The sequence below is a fragment of the Cebus imitator genome, unplaced genomic scaffold (genome assembly GCF_001604975.1).
Source record: "Cebus imitator isolate Cc_AM_T3 unplaced genomic scaffold, Cebus_imitator-1.0 Scaffold10, whole genome shotgun sequence".
NCBI classification, from domain to species: Eukaryota; Metazoa; Chordata; class Mammalia; order Primates; family Cebidae; genus Cebus; species Cebus imitator.
In genome coordinates, this window is record NW_016107325.1 from 2,151,299 (window position 1) to 2,167,009 (window position 15,711).

Below are 15,711 nucleotides of genomic sequence, written 5' to 3' on the forward strand. Positions count from 1 at the left end.
AAAAAAAAAAAAAAAAAAAAAAAAAACAGACATTAAGTCAAAAACTGTAAAAAGAGACAGAAAAGGTCACTGTACTGTGGTCCCTCAGTATACATGGAGGATTTGTTCCAGGACTCCCAATCTATACCAAAATTCATACACAGTCAATATCACAGTTGGTCCTGTGAAACCCACAGATATAAAAAGCAGGCATTCTGTATACTCAGCTTTGTAGCCCATGAATACTATATTTTTTGTTGTTGTTGTTCACATGTGGCTAAAAAAAAATCATGCAGTTCATACCTGTGATGTTCAAGGTCAACTGTATAATGATAAAGGGAGAGAGAATATCACGATTCTAGATATAATTACACCCAACACTGGAGCTTTTTTTTTTTTTTTGAGATGGAGTCTCACTGTTACCCAGGCTGGAGTGCAGTGGCGCAGTCTCAGCTTACTGCAACCTCCACCTGCCAGGTTCAAGTGATTCTCCAGTCTCAGTCTCCCAAGTAGCTAGGACTACAGGTGCCTAGCACCATGCCTGACCTTTTTTTTCATATTTTTAGTAGAGTTGGCCAGGCTCGTCTCGAACTCCTGACCTCGTGATCTGCTCGCCTTGGCCTAATCCCTCTCAAAGTGCTGGGATTACAGGAGTGAGGCAACCCCAACTGGCCTGGAGCATTTTTATACAAATCAAATATTATTACACCTAAAGGGATAAATAGACTCCAACACAGTAATAGCTGGGGACTTCAACATCCTACTCTCAGCACTGAACAGATCATCTAGACAAAAAAACCAAGAAACATTGGATTTAAAATGTACTTCAGACCCTAACAGACATTTACAGAACATTTTATCCAACAGCTACAGAATATACATTCTTCTCATCATCATATGAATAGACCATATGTTAGGCCACAAAACAAATCTCAACAAATGGAATAAAACTAGACATCAGTAACAAGAGAAACTCTGGAAACTGTAGAAACACATGGAAATGAAAAAAAAAAAAAAAAANAAAAAAAAAAAAAAATGCTCCTGAACAACCACTGGGTCAGTGAAAAAATTAAGAAGGAAATTAAAAAAATTCTTGAAACAAATAAAAATGGAAACACAACAATAACAAAAACAATAATAGAAGAAGTGATAACAGGGACGTTTGTAGCAATAAACACCTACATCAGGAAAGTTGAAAGATTTCAAGTAAAGAATCTAAAGATGGGCCTCAAGGAACTAGAAAAGCAAGAAAAAACCAAACCCAAAATTAATAGAATAAGAAAGATCATAGCAAAACTAAACAAAATAGAAACCAAAAGGTAATAATAATACAAAGGATTAATGAAATAAAAAGTTAGTTTTTTGGAAAGGTAAACAAAACCGATAAACTGTTAACTACACTAACCAAGAAAAAAATGAGAGAAGACCCAAGTAAATAAAATCAGAAACAAAAAAGAAGACATTATGACTGATACCACAGGAATACAAAGAATCAACAGAAATTATTAGAAACAAATTGGAAAACCTAGAGGGAATGGATATAATCCATCTAGATGGAACCAAAAAGAAATTAAAAACTGAACAGACCATGAGTAACAAGACTGAATCAGTAATAAAAAGTATTCCCACAAAGAAAATCTCAGGACTGGCTGGCTTTACTGCTGAATTCTTCCACACTTAAAAAGAAGAATTAACAGCGATCCTTCTCAAACTATTCCAAAAAATTGAAGAGGACTGAATTTTCCCTAACTGATTCTATGAGGCCAGCACCAGACAATGGCACAACAAAGAAAGAAAACTACAGGCCAATATCCCTAATGAACATAGATGCAAAAATCCTAAACACAATACGAGCAAACTGAATCAACAACACATAAAAAGGATAACACATCATGAGCAAGTGGGATTTATTCCAGTGATGCAAGGAAGGTTCAACATATGCAAATCAATTGATGTGATACATCACATCAACCAAATCAAAGACAAAAACCTTACAAAACCTTATGATCATCTCAATAGACACAGAAAAAGCATTTGATAAAATTCAACATCTCTTCATGATATAAACTCAACAAAGTAGGTATAGAAGGAATACACACATTTCAACATAATAAGGGCCATATGCAACAAACTCACTGGTAAATTTGTACTGAATGGGAAAAAGCTGAAAGCCTTTTCTCAAGAAGTGGAACAAGACAAGAATCCCTACTTTCACCATTCTTATTCAAAATAGTACTAAAAGTCCTAGCCAGAGCAATCAGGCAAGACAAAGAAATACAAGGCATCCAACACTGAAAAAGGGAAGTCAAATTGTCCCTCTTTGCAGATGGCATGATCTAAAAAAACCTAAAACTCACCAAAATCTCTTAGAACTGACAAAAGATGTAAATGAATAGGGTTATTATAGAAAACAGTGTAGAGATTTCTCAAAAACTAAAAACACAGGTTACAAAAATCAGTACTGTTTCTATATACCAGTAACAAACTGACTGAAAAAGAAATCAAGAAGGCAGTACCATTTACAATGGCCACCAAAAAAATAAAAATAACAAAAATCTAAGAATTAACTAATGAGGTAAAAAACTTCTACAAGGAAAACTATAAAACACTGATGAAAAAAGTTGAAGAGAACACAAACAAATGGAAAGACATCCCATGCTCACGAACTAGAAAAATTAATATTGTTAAAATGACCATAATACTCAAAGCAGTCTACAAATTCACTGCAAACTCATCAAAATACAAATGACATTCTTCACAGAAACAGAGAAAACAATCCTAAAATTTTAATGAATTCACAACAGGCTCCAAAGAGTAAAGCAGTACTGTGCAAAATGAGCAAAGCTGGAGGCATCACACTACCTGACTTCAAAATAGATGAAACTATAGTAGTCAAAACAGCATGGTATTGGTATAACAACAGATACAAAGACTAATGGAACAGAATAGAGAAACCAGAAATAAATCCACATATTTATAGCCAAATGATTTTCAACAATGGTGCTAAGAACATAATTTGGGGAAAGGATACCCTCTTCAATAAATGGTGGTGGGAAAACTGAATAGCCAGTCATACGCAGAAGAATGAAGCCAGACTCCTATCTCATACCGGATAAGAAAATCAACTCAAAACAAACTAAATACTTAAATTTAAAACCCCAAACTATAAAAATACTAGAAGAAAGCACAGGGGAAGCACTTGAATTCATCTAAGCAAAAACTTTATGGCTAAGACCCCTAAAGCATAGGCAACAAAAACAAAAAACAGACAAATAAGATTATATTAAACAAAAAGCTTCTATACAACAAAGGAAACAATCAACAGAGTAAAAAGACAACCTGAAGAAAATATCTGCAAACTATTCATCTTACAGGAGGCTAATATCTAGAATATATAATGAATTCAAACAACTCAACAACAAAAATAATTTCATTAAAATATGAGCAAAGGATCTCAATAGACATTTCTCAAAAGAAGTCATATAAATGACCACCTGGTATATGCAAAAATGCTCAGTATCACTAATCATCAGAGAAATGCAAATCACAACCACAATGAGATATCATCTTATCCCAATCAGAATGACTACTATCAAAATGACAAAAAATAAATGCTGGTGAGAATGCAGAGAAAAGTGAACTCATACAGTGTTGGTGAGAATGTAAGTTAATAGGGTCATTATTGAAAACGGTACAGAGATTTCTCAAAAAAACTAAAAATACAGCTACCATAAGATCCAGCACTCTCAGTACTGGGTGTTTACCCAAAGCAAAGGAAATCAGTATACCCAGGGGTTTCTACATTTCCATATTTATTGCAACACTATTCACAATATACAAGATACAGAATCAACCTAAGACACCATCAATGGATGAATGGATAAAGAAAATGTGGTAAATGCACATAATAGAATAGTATGCAGCCATAAAAAAGACTGAAACCTGTCATCTGCAGCAGCATGGATGGGACTGGAGATCATTACGTTAAATGAAATAAGTCAGGTACAGAAAGACAAATACATTCTCTTATTGCTCATATATGGGAGCTAAAAAAGTTGATCTAATGGTGGTAGAGAGTAGAATGATAGTTACCCGAAGCTAAGAAGGTTGGGGAATGGGGGTGAGGATGACAGTGGGATGAAGAGATGCTGGCTAATGGATACAAATATAGAGCTGGATGGAAAAAATAGGTTCTAATGTTCAATAGCACAGTAGTATGACTATAGTTAACATAATATACTATATATTTCCAAATACCTAGAAGAGGCTATTTGAAATGTCTGCAACACAAAGATAAATGTTCAGGGTGATGTATAGCCTAAATACACTGATTTGAGCACTACATACTACATACATTTAACAAAGTATCACATGTACCCCATAAATGCAAGTATTATGTATCAATTTTAAAATTTAAAAGAAAAGAAATAGGGAGCAAATCCAAAGAAAAACCAAGGAATGGCTAGTCTCTTCCAGAAATACTGTTTTTCAACCATCACTTGCTGTTGTGTATTTCAAACATTAAAGCCATTACACACCATCTACCAGCCATAAATCAAATATGAAAGCCTGTAACCTGACAAGTATGATTCAAGGAACAATGTGAACTTCAATAGTCCCTTCTGCCCTTGTAAAGGTAGCTGGATCAAGAGAACTTGGTTAAAGACAATATTATATTAGATCAGATACCTACCATTGCTCACCATCCGCCTGGCCACTTCCCACAAAACAAGTCCAAAGGCCCAAATATCGACCCTTTTATAAGAATCGAAACAATCCACCTGGATGGTTTCATCTAGAACTTCGGGGGCCATGTAGCGCTTCGTGCCCACACGGGGATTGTTCCCCACATCAAGCTGATTGGTGCTCTGGGAATGCATGACTGCCAAGCCTGAAAGAAAGAAGATAACAATGTAACCAACTCATTTCCTTTCTCATAAGAGGCTGCTGAAGGATTTTAAACAAACCCCAATCAAAAGTGCCCTCTTGTGGACCCAGGGTCACTGTTGCGTTACACTCAGAATAATCCCTAGAGTGCCCTTTGTGATTATTTCTGGGGGGAGAGCAGAAAAGCGACTAACTGTCAGAAACATTCTGAGGCTATTAGGTTAATATATGAACCTGTAAGAGACAAAAAGTTTTGGGTAAATGGTAGACCAATGCACTAAGCCAATATGTGGCCAGTGTTTGAAGTCCACAGGAAAACAGGCTCACATATTAAATGTGAGCCTCAAACTGGCTTAACAAGAAGCAAATTAAGCTCTCGAGTTCCACCACTGCTCTCACTAGTCTCCAAACACAAATTTCCAACAGTGTGAGATAGAGTATTTGAAGTAATTTATCACCACATAAAGGGCAGACTGTTATAAGCACTGCTTTATTCCTAAAGGAAGAGCTGCTTATCTGAGCAATAATGCCGACCAAACCCACAGGCCTTTCTCTAGAATCATGGAAACACAGAGCATTTAACTGGACCTCAATTGAAAGCACAACTCTCAGGTTAAATGGCTTTCAAATGCTTTCTTAAAGCATGACTCATTCCAGAATTCCTCAGTCAATTAGGGAATGGGCCTTCATCACTGGCCAGCGGGGACAGACAGATACATGCATGCTTTGAGGATGATTTTATGTTATTGATGCATAGGCAGATTGACTGAAAATGATTCCTATAACAGTTGTTGTAATGAAAAGTGCTGAACTGGAACAAGCAGTCCCTGTAAACCACTGCAATCCAAGTATCCCTTGGGGATCTCTCAAGCCATCTACAGAGAATGCTTCACCTTCCACTCCATGGCTTCGAATGAAGGGCATGACAATTTCATATAACATCAGGGAGTTAGCACACCTCATCTCATCCTTAACCATTAGCAAATATACTGGAATTGCATTCAACTAAAACAGGTTCCTCTTTCCTCTATTTTTATAATCAACCCCAAGAATCTATGGATACTGTGAACATTTCCCAAATCCTATGCAATAGATTCCCTTATCCTTCAGTTACCCACAGTTAACTGCAGTCCAAAAATAGGTGAGTACTGTACAATTAAGATATTTTGAGACAGAGAGGCCATATTCACATAATTTTATTATAGCATATTGCTATCATTCTTCCATTTTATTATTACTTATTGTTCGTCTTTTACTGTGCCTAATTTATAAATTAAACTATAATAGGTATGTAATAGAAAAAAACATAGTATATATAGAATCTGATACTATCCTGGGTTTCAGGAATCCACTGGGAGTATTGGAAGGTATTCCCCATGAATGAGAGGAGACTTCAATACACCCCTTCACCATTTCCAGAACCAAAGAGTCTAAATACCAGAATATGTAAAAGGTGCAGTTTAAATAGAACATGGAGATATTCTGAAGATGGGAGAAGCTTCAAAGAACTTGTGGACACATTTTAAAGCCACCACAGCTAGATTCTCCAGGTGAAGCATAATTCCCCATCCCCTGAGTGTATGCTGGACTATTGAATAGAATATGGCAGAAGTGACAGTGGGTATCTTCACAATTAGGACATAAAAGGCATTATAAAATTATAAAAGACTTACTGTTTGTCCCTCTCAGCTCACTCACCATGCACCATATATAAAGACACTCAAGCAGCCCTATGGAGAGGTCTCACTGCAAGGAACTGAGGCCTGCTGCCAATCATGGCTGTGTGTCGTCATAGAGTTGGATCCTCCAGCTCCGGTTGAGCCTTCAGATGACTACAACCTCCATGAGACCTTGAGCCAGAACCATACTGCTAAGTCATTCTAAGATTCCTGACTTTCAAAGGACTGTGTGAGATAACAAATCTGTGTTGTTGTAAGCTGCTAAATTATACAGGTAATTTGTTCTTAGTAATAAATAATTTTTACACTAAAGATGACAAAACAACCAGATGCAATTTGTAAACCATGCCTGAGTTCTTTTTTGAAAATACTGGAAATATTTGAAAATGAACATCAAATGATACTAGAGAATTATCAAGAATCTGTAGATATGATAAACCAATTATGCAGATGATGGATTTTAAAGTATTTTCAAGGGATGTTATTTGGAAGTACTGAGGAGTAAAGTGTTGTGATGCCTGTAACACTTTATTTTCAAACGGATTGGCAAAACTATACACACAACCACAGACTGATAAAGCAAACCTGACAACGTTTTAACAATTTTTGGATCTAGGTGTTCAGAATTTAAGTGATCATTATAACATTTGAATTTTTTAATAATAAGTTAGAAAAATAGGTGAGGCACAGTGGCTCACATCTGTAATCTCAGCATTTTGGAAGGCCAAGATGGCAGTGTCACTTGAGCTCAGGCGTTCAAGATCATCCTAGGCAACATAGTGAGACCTCACTTCCTAAGAACAAGAAAAAAGTTAGCCAGGTGTGGTGGTGCACATCTGTAGTCCCAGCTATTTCGGGACACTGAGGCAGGAAGATTGCTTAAGCCCAGTAGATCAAGGCTGCAGTGACCTATGATCAGCCTGGGTAACAGAGTAAGACCCTCTCTCAATCAATCAATAGAATACTGACCTTTCAGCAGGATTAATCATAGAGCACTACTTCTAATAAGTGATGCTTAATTGCTAGGTATACACTGAAAAATTATATACAAATTATGGTCTTAGAGTACTGCATTCTTTACCATATCCTGAATAATAACTCCTTAACAGATTTTTATACAAACCCATATATCTAATTGGAAGGTTACAAGCCAAAAGAAATACAGTTGAAGAATTAATTAGCTGGACTTACTGCAAAGCTCCCCTCAACTCCTTCCCCACCAAGTCCCATAAACCAAAACCAAGAGCTGCCTCAATTTTGTCCACCCTTCCCAGACCACTGGATTATAACAGCAGCTACAACTTGAATCCTTATAATTTGCCAGACATTTATAATATTTCTAAGCCTTACCAGAATCCTGTGACGTGGGCTTCATAATTTTTTAGTTACATGAATAATATATGATCACACTGTTATGGAAGTTTCTAGCAATGCAGAAGTACAGGGCACAATGCCACGCCCTGGAATTCCTCTTGGCTAACTCCCAGCCCCACCCGCCTTCGCCCTCACTGTCCCTGTCTCACTGAGGGTAAGCAGTGCCAGCACTTGGGCCAGGTAAATAGATAAATAGACTTGCACAAAAATACAGGGTTAATAATTGAGAAAGCCAGAATTTAAAAACAAATCACCCTGGCTCTAAGAGCCATGGAATAAGCCATAAAAGACCTCTCCACCACAACTAAGAATGCCTGCAAAAAATTTTAGGGCCATGCTTTTTCGATGCTTATCCTAAAATCTTTCTTCTCCTACTTGGGAAACACTGTAATTTCTCAATATAAAAGCAAAGACTTTAAAGGGATCCAAAGTAAGTAAATTTTCCTAACACGTGAAATCCCTTATGTTTAAAAACAAACAAAAATAAATAATTATGTAAATAACTATTTACATAATTAAAGCTATTTTTGTCTAAACCTTTATCAGTCTAACAATAATTTCGATAATATGAATATCACATAAACTACATTTAATCAAGTAGAAGGCTCTGAATAGTCCACTGAATTGAATATAGTTACTACAGTTCAGTTCTCATTAGCACAATTATTCAACCAATATTCTAGGAATCCAGGATGAATGTGGTTTTATATAAAATGCCACTATAAATGAAAATACTCTTATTTATAATGCAATTAAAGCTACACTGAGTACCACTCTAACACCATAAGAATGAACTATCCTAACAGGAAATAGAGTGAGTCAGTTTGGGGATTATTTTCCTATTTCTTAACTTGATTCTTTTCCCTTGGTTACAGAATGATTTTAGACACCACTTTTAAGACAAACTAATTCTACAGAGTATTTATTGTGCACCTACATCATGTGAAGGTTTGCGAAATCAGAATGCAACAGTATTGGTTACCTCTGAGATGGCGTGTGGCAGGGACTGACTGAATGAGCTTGAAGTAACTGTCAACAGTAATGGGAAACTGTATCTCAACAGGGGTTTGGGTTTTACAGCATTTGTCAAAACTCTCAGAAGGTACTTAAGATTTGTATATCTCACAGTATATAAATTTTACCTGAAAAAAGAAAAAGCCAATAATGCACTCTTGTCAATGATATACTAGTGTGCATGTTGAAATCATTAGAAGAAAGGATTCCTTTGTCTGCAATTTACTTTGAACTCTATCAAAGGCTGAGATGGACTGATGGATGGGGAGGTGAATAGATGGATAAATACATAATAATGCTTAAGGATATAAAATGTTAATGTGAGAATCTATGTGGTGGGTATAAAGGTATTCATTGTAAACTTTCAACTTTTCTGCATGTTTAAATTTTTCATAACATGTTGTGGGGGAGAAATATAACTCAGCTAAACATTGAAACAAAAGTAAAACTGGTAACGAAAAAAATATTTTTAGAAATTTACCCAAATCTGCTATGCAACACTGTCCATTCTTCTTAACCAGAATATTTTTGCTCTTTAAATCTCGATGGGCAATGGCCGGTTTCCCTTGGGTCCCAAATATCTCTATGTGCAAATGTGCAAGACCACTAGCTATGGACAGCACTATTCGAAGGCAGCTAACTGTATCCAGAGTAGTAAGCTGAAGATAGTCATACAAAGATCCCATTTCATGATAATGTGTAATTAACCACAGCTGGGTACTGGAGTGTCTTGATGTCATGTCTGAAGCAATAAAACCTGGAGAGAGCAAGAACAAAATTAATACACATGAGAATTCCACATTATAACTTTAAGTATTTACAAACAGTGCCTAGCAGAGTAAATGCCATCTGTAACAAAAAGCAACTAAACTGATCAATTTCCATAAGAGGGGGTTTACAGAAGCATCAACAGAGAAAAATAATAGCACTTATTCGTTACAAGGGCACTGCTAATAAATGGGAAATTTTCATATTCATTTCATTGTAAGTAACATTTTAAAAAATATTTCACATTCCTCAAGAGTCAGATAGCAATAATATCTCTGTGCTCACTCATAATGACAGTGCCAAGCCCTTCAGCAAGTTGATATTTCAGGAACAGACCATTCATCCGCTCTCCTAAAAGAACATCAAACCTAAAACCTCAATACTGTATTCTAGTCCTGACACTGCCTGTGATTTACTTGTGTAATACTGGGCAACTCAGTTAGGCTCCCTAGCCTACGTCGGCTCAGATGTGAAATAAAGGGGGTGAGTTTACATTAAATCATTGATTCACCAAATACAAAAAGTAACCAACCAAATATAACGAGCATTTATGATACTCTCTGTCAATCACACACAGAAAAACCGAGATGATAGTGTTTGTTGGCTAAAGACAGATGTAAAAATGAAAAAATTACAAAAAAATGTGAAAAGTACTATAATATATATCTTCAAAGGGCAATGTGAGCCCAGAGCAGGAAATTATAGTAATTCAGACTAGATGTTACAAGAGGCTTCCATCAGGAAGTAGCAACTAAACTGATCTTGAAGTGAAGTGAGAGACTGACATATGTGGATGAAGAGGTTGGAAGATACTTTTCTTTCTTTGTTTTGAGACTTAAGTTTCACTCTTGCTGCCCAGGCTGGAGTGCAGTGGCGTAATCTCAGCTCACTGCAACCTACGCCTCCTGGGTTCAAGCAATTCTTCTGCCTCAGTCTCTTGAGTAGTTGGGATTACAGGCACCTGCCACCACACCTGGCTAATTTTTCATATTTTAAGTAGAGATGGGGTTTCACCATGTTGGCCAGGCTGGTCTCAAGCTCCTGACCTTGGCCTCCCAAAGTGCTGGGATTACAGGCATGAGCCACCATGCCCAGCCCAGAAGAGATTTTTTTCTAGACATTTGGAGGGAACTTTTCAGCATGCACAAGATTGTCTGGAAGTTAGGGGCACTTCCTATCTTATGAAATAAATTGTGACGTGTGCTTGCCTTTTCTGCTACAGAGGTGCCTTTCTAGGATTATTCTCACATATATGTACCACGCTGGTAGACAGTGAAGCTCGGGACTTAAAAAGAGGTGAGAAAAAAAATTTTTTTAAAGACAGATATGGCTTGAGGAAAAATTAAATGACTTATGAAAATGTAAGAGAAAATACATTAAAATGCTTTATACTTGCATAGTACTTTATATAAAATTTATGTCACTTTCACATATATTTTCTCATGAGATTTTTCTCAACAAGCTGGTAAGATAGACATCATTATGCTCATTTTACAGATAATAAAGTTGCTGCTGGGAGATGCCAAGGATCACACAGCTATTTAAGTTGCTATCAGCTCTGAATTTGGTGCTAGCTTTTCTGACACCTTGCACAGGAAGGCTCTGTAAGCCAAGAAAGGTCCCCTATTCGATCATCATCATCTTCATTATCAGCAACCACAACAGAAGCAGCCAATAATTATTGAGTACTGAATACTAAGTGCCTGGAACTTTATATGCAATCCTCCAAAAACCACACAAAGTAGGTAGGTCACACCACCGGTAGTAAGTCAGTAATGTCCCTGTAGGTCTGATTCTAGAAACCCAGGATCTTACCAACTATGCCATAGTGTCCCCAGACAAACTGATTTCTACTCAGAGGAAAAAATAATGTGATATTTTCACCTAAGAGACATATGCAAAGCAAACTGAAAAATATTTCAGCACCTTCACCCTCTACCTCTTTCTCTCTCTTCCTCTGAGCCTATTCCCATGGCCAGCCCTGAGTCTCCCACTCCTTCCCTACTCTCCAATCTGCTTTTTCCCCTTGAAGCTGTTTCTCTTGGAGCCCTTAGCTGGCCATAATATGAATCAAAATGTGTTCTTGGACATCAGGTATTCTTAATAAAGAAAATATTTTTGCTTTAATCGTTTAAACCAAATACTACTAATCTTTAATGATTTTCTCAAAAATACCCCAAACTCTAAAAGCACCACTCAAAAAGAAATTAAGTTACCGTTCTATATGTGTGTGGCCTCTACTGATTTCTTCCCCCAAGAAAGAGAAGCTTCTGATTAAATAAATTTAATAAACAAATACATTTTTATTCTCTTACCTTCGCTAAGTCCCTTAGGTCTTAGGGAAGAATTTTATCTGTCACATTAATTATGCTCTAGATCATCAGGAAAAAAATTACTTTTAAATAAGCAGGGTTTTTTTTTTTTTTTTTTCAACTGTTTATCGCTTAAGTGTGAATTATATAGCTACAATGCAAAGGCACTTTTAAAGAATGTTTGTGTTTTGAGTACAACACTGTGGTTAAGAGTTAGGCTGCCTGGTGGGATTCCCACTTCCACTATTTAGCCTCTCTGTATATTGGTTACTACAACATCTAAAACTGGGAAAATAAAGAGTACCTATTCTCTTACGGTTGTGGTGAAAGTTCCATGAAAAAAGGCACATAATGTACCTAAAGCAGTGGTTACTGCGTAGTAACTATCCATTACACGTTTGTTGTTGCTGCTGTCACGATTCTTGTTTACACACAGACATTTAACTGCAACACAAGGCAGTGAGCGATAAGAGTTAGAGCACAGGTAAAAAGTGAGGGAGTGCAGAAAAGCACAATTGCTTCCACTGGGCAAAACTAAAACGGGGCTGAGAGGTTTTGACGGAGGAAGGAATGGTTAGAGGATGTGAAAGGGAGAGTGAGTGATCAAGAGCGACCTGAGGAAGGACAACGAGACTCAAACGTCTGTGGTAATCCCCAGGAACGGCCAGTATGAGTAGTAGCTGAACGGGGCATACTTGGAAAGGATGGTTAAGTGATTCCTTGGAGCCCCAAAACAGGGAGTCTTGAATAGCAGTCACAAGTGTTGAAGGTTAATTTGGGAGCCATCAAAGACACTGAGCAGGATGATCTCTGCTCCCCAATGAAAGACAACTCCAAGTGGAGAGATGAATTGGAAAGGGAAAGCTGACAGCTGAGGTGAGGAGGATTAAGTGATGACTAGGACCTGATGGATAAGCAAAAGTGAGAAATCAACTACAGAAACTGAAACAATTCTGAGATGGAACATCACCACCACACTACGGAAGCAAAGCTTTGAAGCTTTGGACAACTGTCAAATCATTATTTGCAGACAACTTGACTCATTTAAATACTAAATTGGCAGTGCTAAAATAGAAATAAATTCTGGCAATGGCCTTCCTATGAGCCAGACCTAATCCAATAGCCTAAAGTGGCCAACACTATCCCATACAGAGTTAAATTCTATCCAAACTTTATATCCACTATAGGAGAAGTACTCCAGGCAGCATTCAGCATACATATAACAGTATAAACACATTTAGGGAAACTTTTCAAAACTACAGAAGTCAATGGGCCTAAGGAGTATGCTCACCCTTTATACTGCCATAGCAGTATTTCAACGGGCACTTTACATATTTCACAAATGTTGCTAAGCTTTAGTTTCTAAATTAAAATGTATCCTGAATCCCTCTGCAAATCTGGGTTTTAAAAATGATGCCTAGTTTGAGGGAATGTGCATTTAATTACGATATCCCTGGGAGCTGTGAATCTCTAGGAAATAGTCCAAAGATCTTTCTTAGTTTGATTCAAGTAATAAATATTCAAAAAGGGTGGGGTAAGTAGAACAACCAATGAGCCTTGAAGTGAACAATATGGGGCAAATTTTTGTTATTTAAATAACGATCTGCAGATGTAGGAATAAGAATTAGCAATAGTGGATTTCCTTTTCATCATCCAGAGAGTCTTAAAACTTATCTGCAGATTTAAATAAGAAACTTGCATGTGAGAAAATTAAACAGCATGTAAATGCTAAGGATCCCTATATTGCTTTTTAGGAGACACTCTCAAATTCACATTCACCAAAACAGAGAGAGCAAAGGCACAGAATTATTTCTCTCTAGATACAATTAATGAGGGAGTCATCCTTGTACTTACCTAAGATATTTTCATGCCTCAGCATCACAGTGTTGTACAATTCTGTTTCCCTGAACCATGACTTCTCATCACGGGAGGAGAAGATCTTCACAGCAACGTTTTCCCCTTGCCAACTGCCCCTCCACACTTCACCATACCTGCCTTTCCCTATGGAAAACAAAGCATAGGTGACACGGAACAGTAGGCGTTTCGTAGGTACCCAGCCTATCATTAAGAATAAGCCAATTAATTTAGTGCATGCAACTCTTACTCCCCTCCATTCCTTACTGAAGAAACTCAGCTTGGGAATATAAATAGCACAACCTTTAATTTTTAGTTTAGGTTTTTTTTTGGCCTATAAAGACATACAAAAATAAGGTGGAAGCTGCCCCTCTCATCTACCATATTGTGGTAACAAACTGCCTTCTGTATCTGCATTGTATAATTAGCTGCTAATTACTCAGTTTACATTTAAATTCCCCTGTTGAAAGGTATAAAATGCATATGATTTTTAAAACACATGAAAGTAAAACTTAGGAAATGGTGCAGATGATTAGATTTCAATTGTGTTCTGAAAGCCAAAAAAGTGTACATCAGTAAATTGAATTCCCTCCTTGGTTCCTTCCCTCCACACAGGATCAACATAGGCACTTTCTAAGCTGTCCAAATTGGTGAATTTAGATACGCATTTTTTCCACAAAGGAGATCAATTAAGTTTAAAATGTGTGTTCTAAGGATTAAAAAACAAAAACAAAACAAAACACAATGCTGTGACGCTGTGTAGGGGATCGACAAGCAGCCACTGCCATCCACAAAGATTTCTTGGCGGAAGATGTATTTCAAAAGAGGATTTGCAAAGTCTTAAATACACACATAATCCCAGGACAGTTCTGACTTCTTCTGACACGGGTCATGGGTATTTCTTTGTCAGACAGCTCCTGTGATGCTACCAGTGGTCTACACTGAAAAGGTCACTTGCAGAATACATTTTGGAAAATGTGGCAACGCTACCTGTGATCTCATCTGTTTGGTGCATGGCCCCCGTTGCAGCAGCAACACACTTGTCAGCTCGTCAACTATATGCTCCCTCTTCCATTCTTCTCTTTAATTATAGGTAGGGGTGATCAGGGAGGTTGGAGGAGGAGGTAACTACCACAAGACTATGAGGATCAACAAGGGGTATAATCAGCCTAGATAACAAAGCAAGACATACAACTTGCAGGGGAGTGGGGCTTTCTACCCAGGCAAGTGGCTGCTGGAATCACATGGCTTCTACTTAGCAGCTGCAGCACCACCTGCAGCTACAGGAATACAGTTCTTTGCTGGAACACTAAGCCACGGAAAACCCAAACATGGAGAAAGAAGCAGGTCTGTCCAGGAAACACACCTGAATCATAACCACAACCACTAAATCTAGACTACGGGACAAGAAAATAATGTCCCTATTAAATACCAACAACTAACCCAAAAGGATGTTGAATGTGGCTAACAAGTGCTCCTTGTGGGCCACTGTTAGGTCACACAAATATAATTTAGTACAGGATTCCTTTTAATAAAGTCATAGCAATTTGCCCGGCATTTACAGCTCAAGGTGAGGGCTAGTGCTAAAATACTACAAATACTGGCTGCCAGAAAATGATATGCTCATCTTTTCCTGCTTTTGGTTCTATTTTATATCTTTATTTTCTCTTTGCCCTCATTTTCTCATTAGGAATGAGAGCAAAATAACCCAGGGAATTATGGACATAAAATTACATCAAATCCTTTTTGTTGCTGTTGTTTTAAAGAAAGCAGGAGATGCTGAGGTAGGTAAATTGAAATAGAAATATTTTTCAATAGTTTTTAAATGCTTTTAAGTTGTTCAA

The 15,711-nt window shown here is 37.2% G+C and overlaps 1 protein-coding gene across 7 annotated transcripts in view; it reads right to left on the reverse strand.

The window, feature by feature from the left end:
• ACVR1 (activin A receptor type 1) overlaps positions 1–15,711 on the reverse strand; it is a 144,233-nt gene that overhangs the window by 22,928 nt on the left and 105,594 nt on the right. For all 7 annotated transcript variants that reach the window (XM_017547246.2, XM_017547271.2, XM_017547263.2 and 4 more), the window contains 3 exons: positions 13,868–14,014; positions 9,415–9,690; positions 4,673–4,870 (listed from right to left, as the gene is read on the reverse strand). In XM_017547246.2, coding sequence (XP_017402735.1) covers positions 4,673–4,870; positions 9,415–9,690; positions 13,868–14,014 — 621 coding nt within the window. The remainder of the gene's footprint in view (positions 1–4,672; positions 4,871–9,414; positions 9,691–13,867; positions 14,015–15,711) is intronic.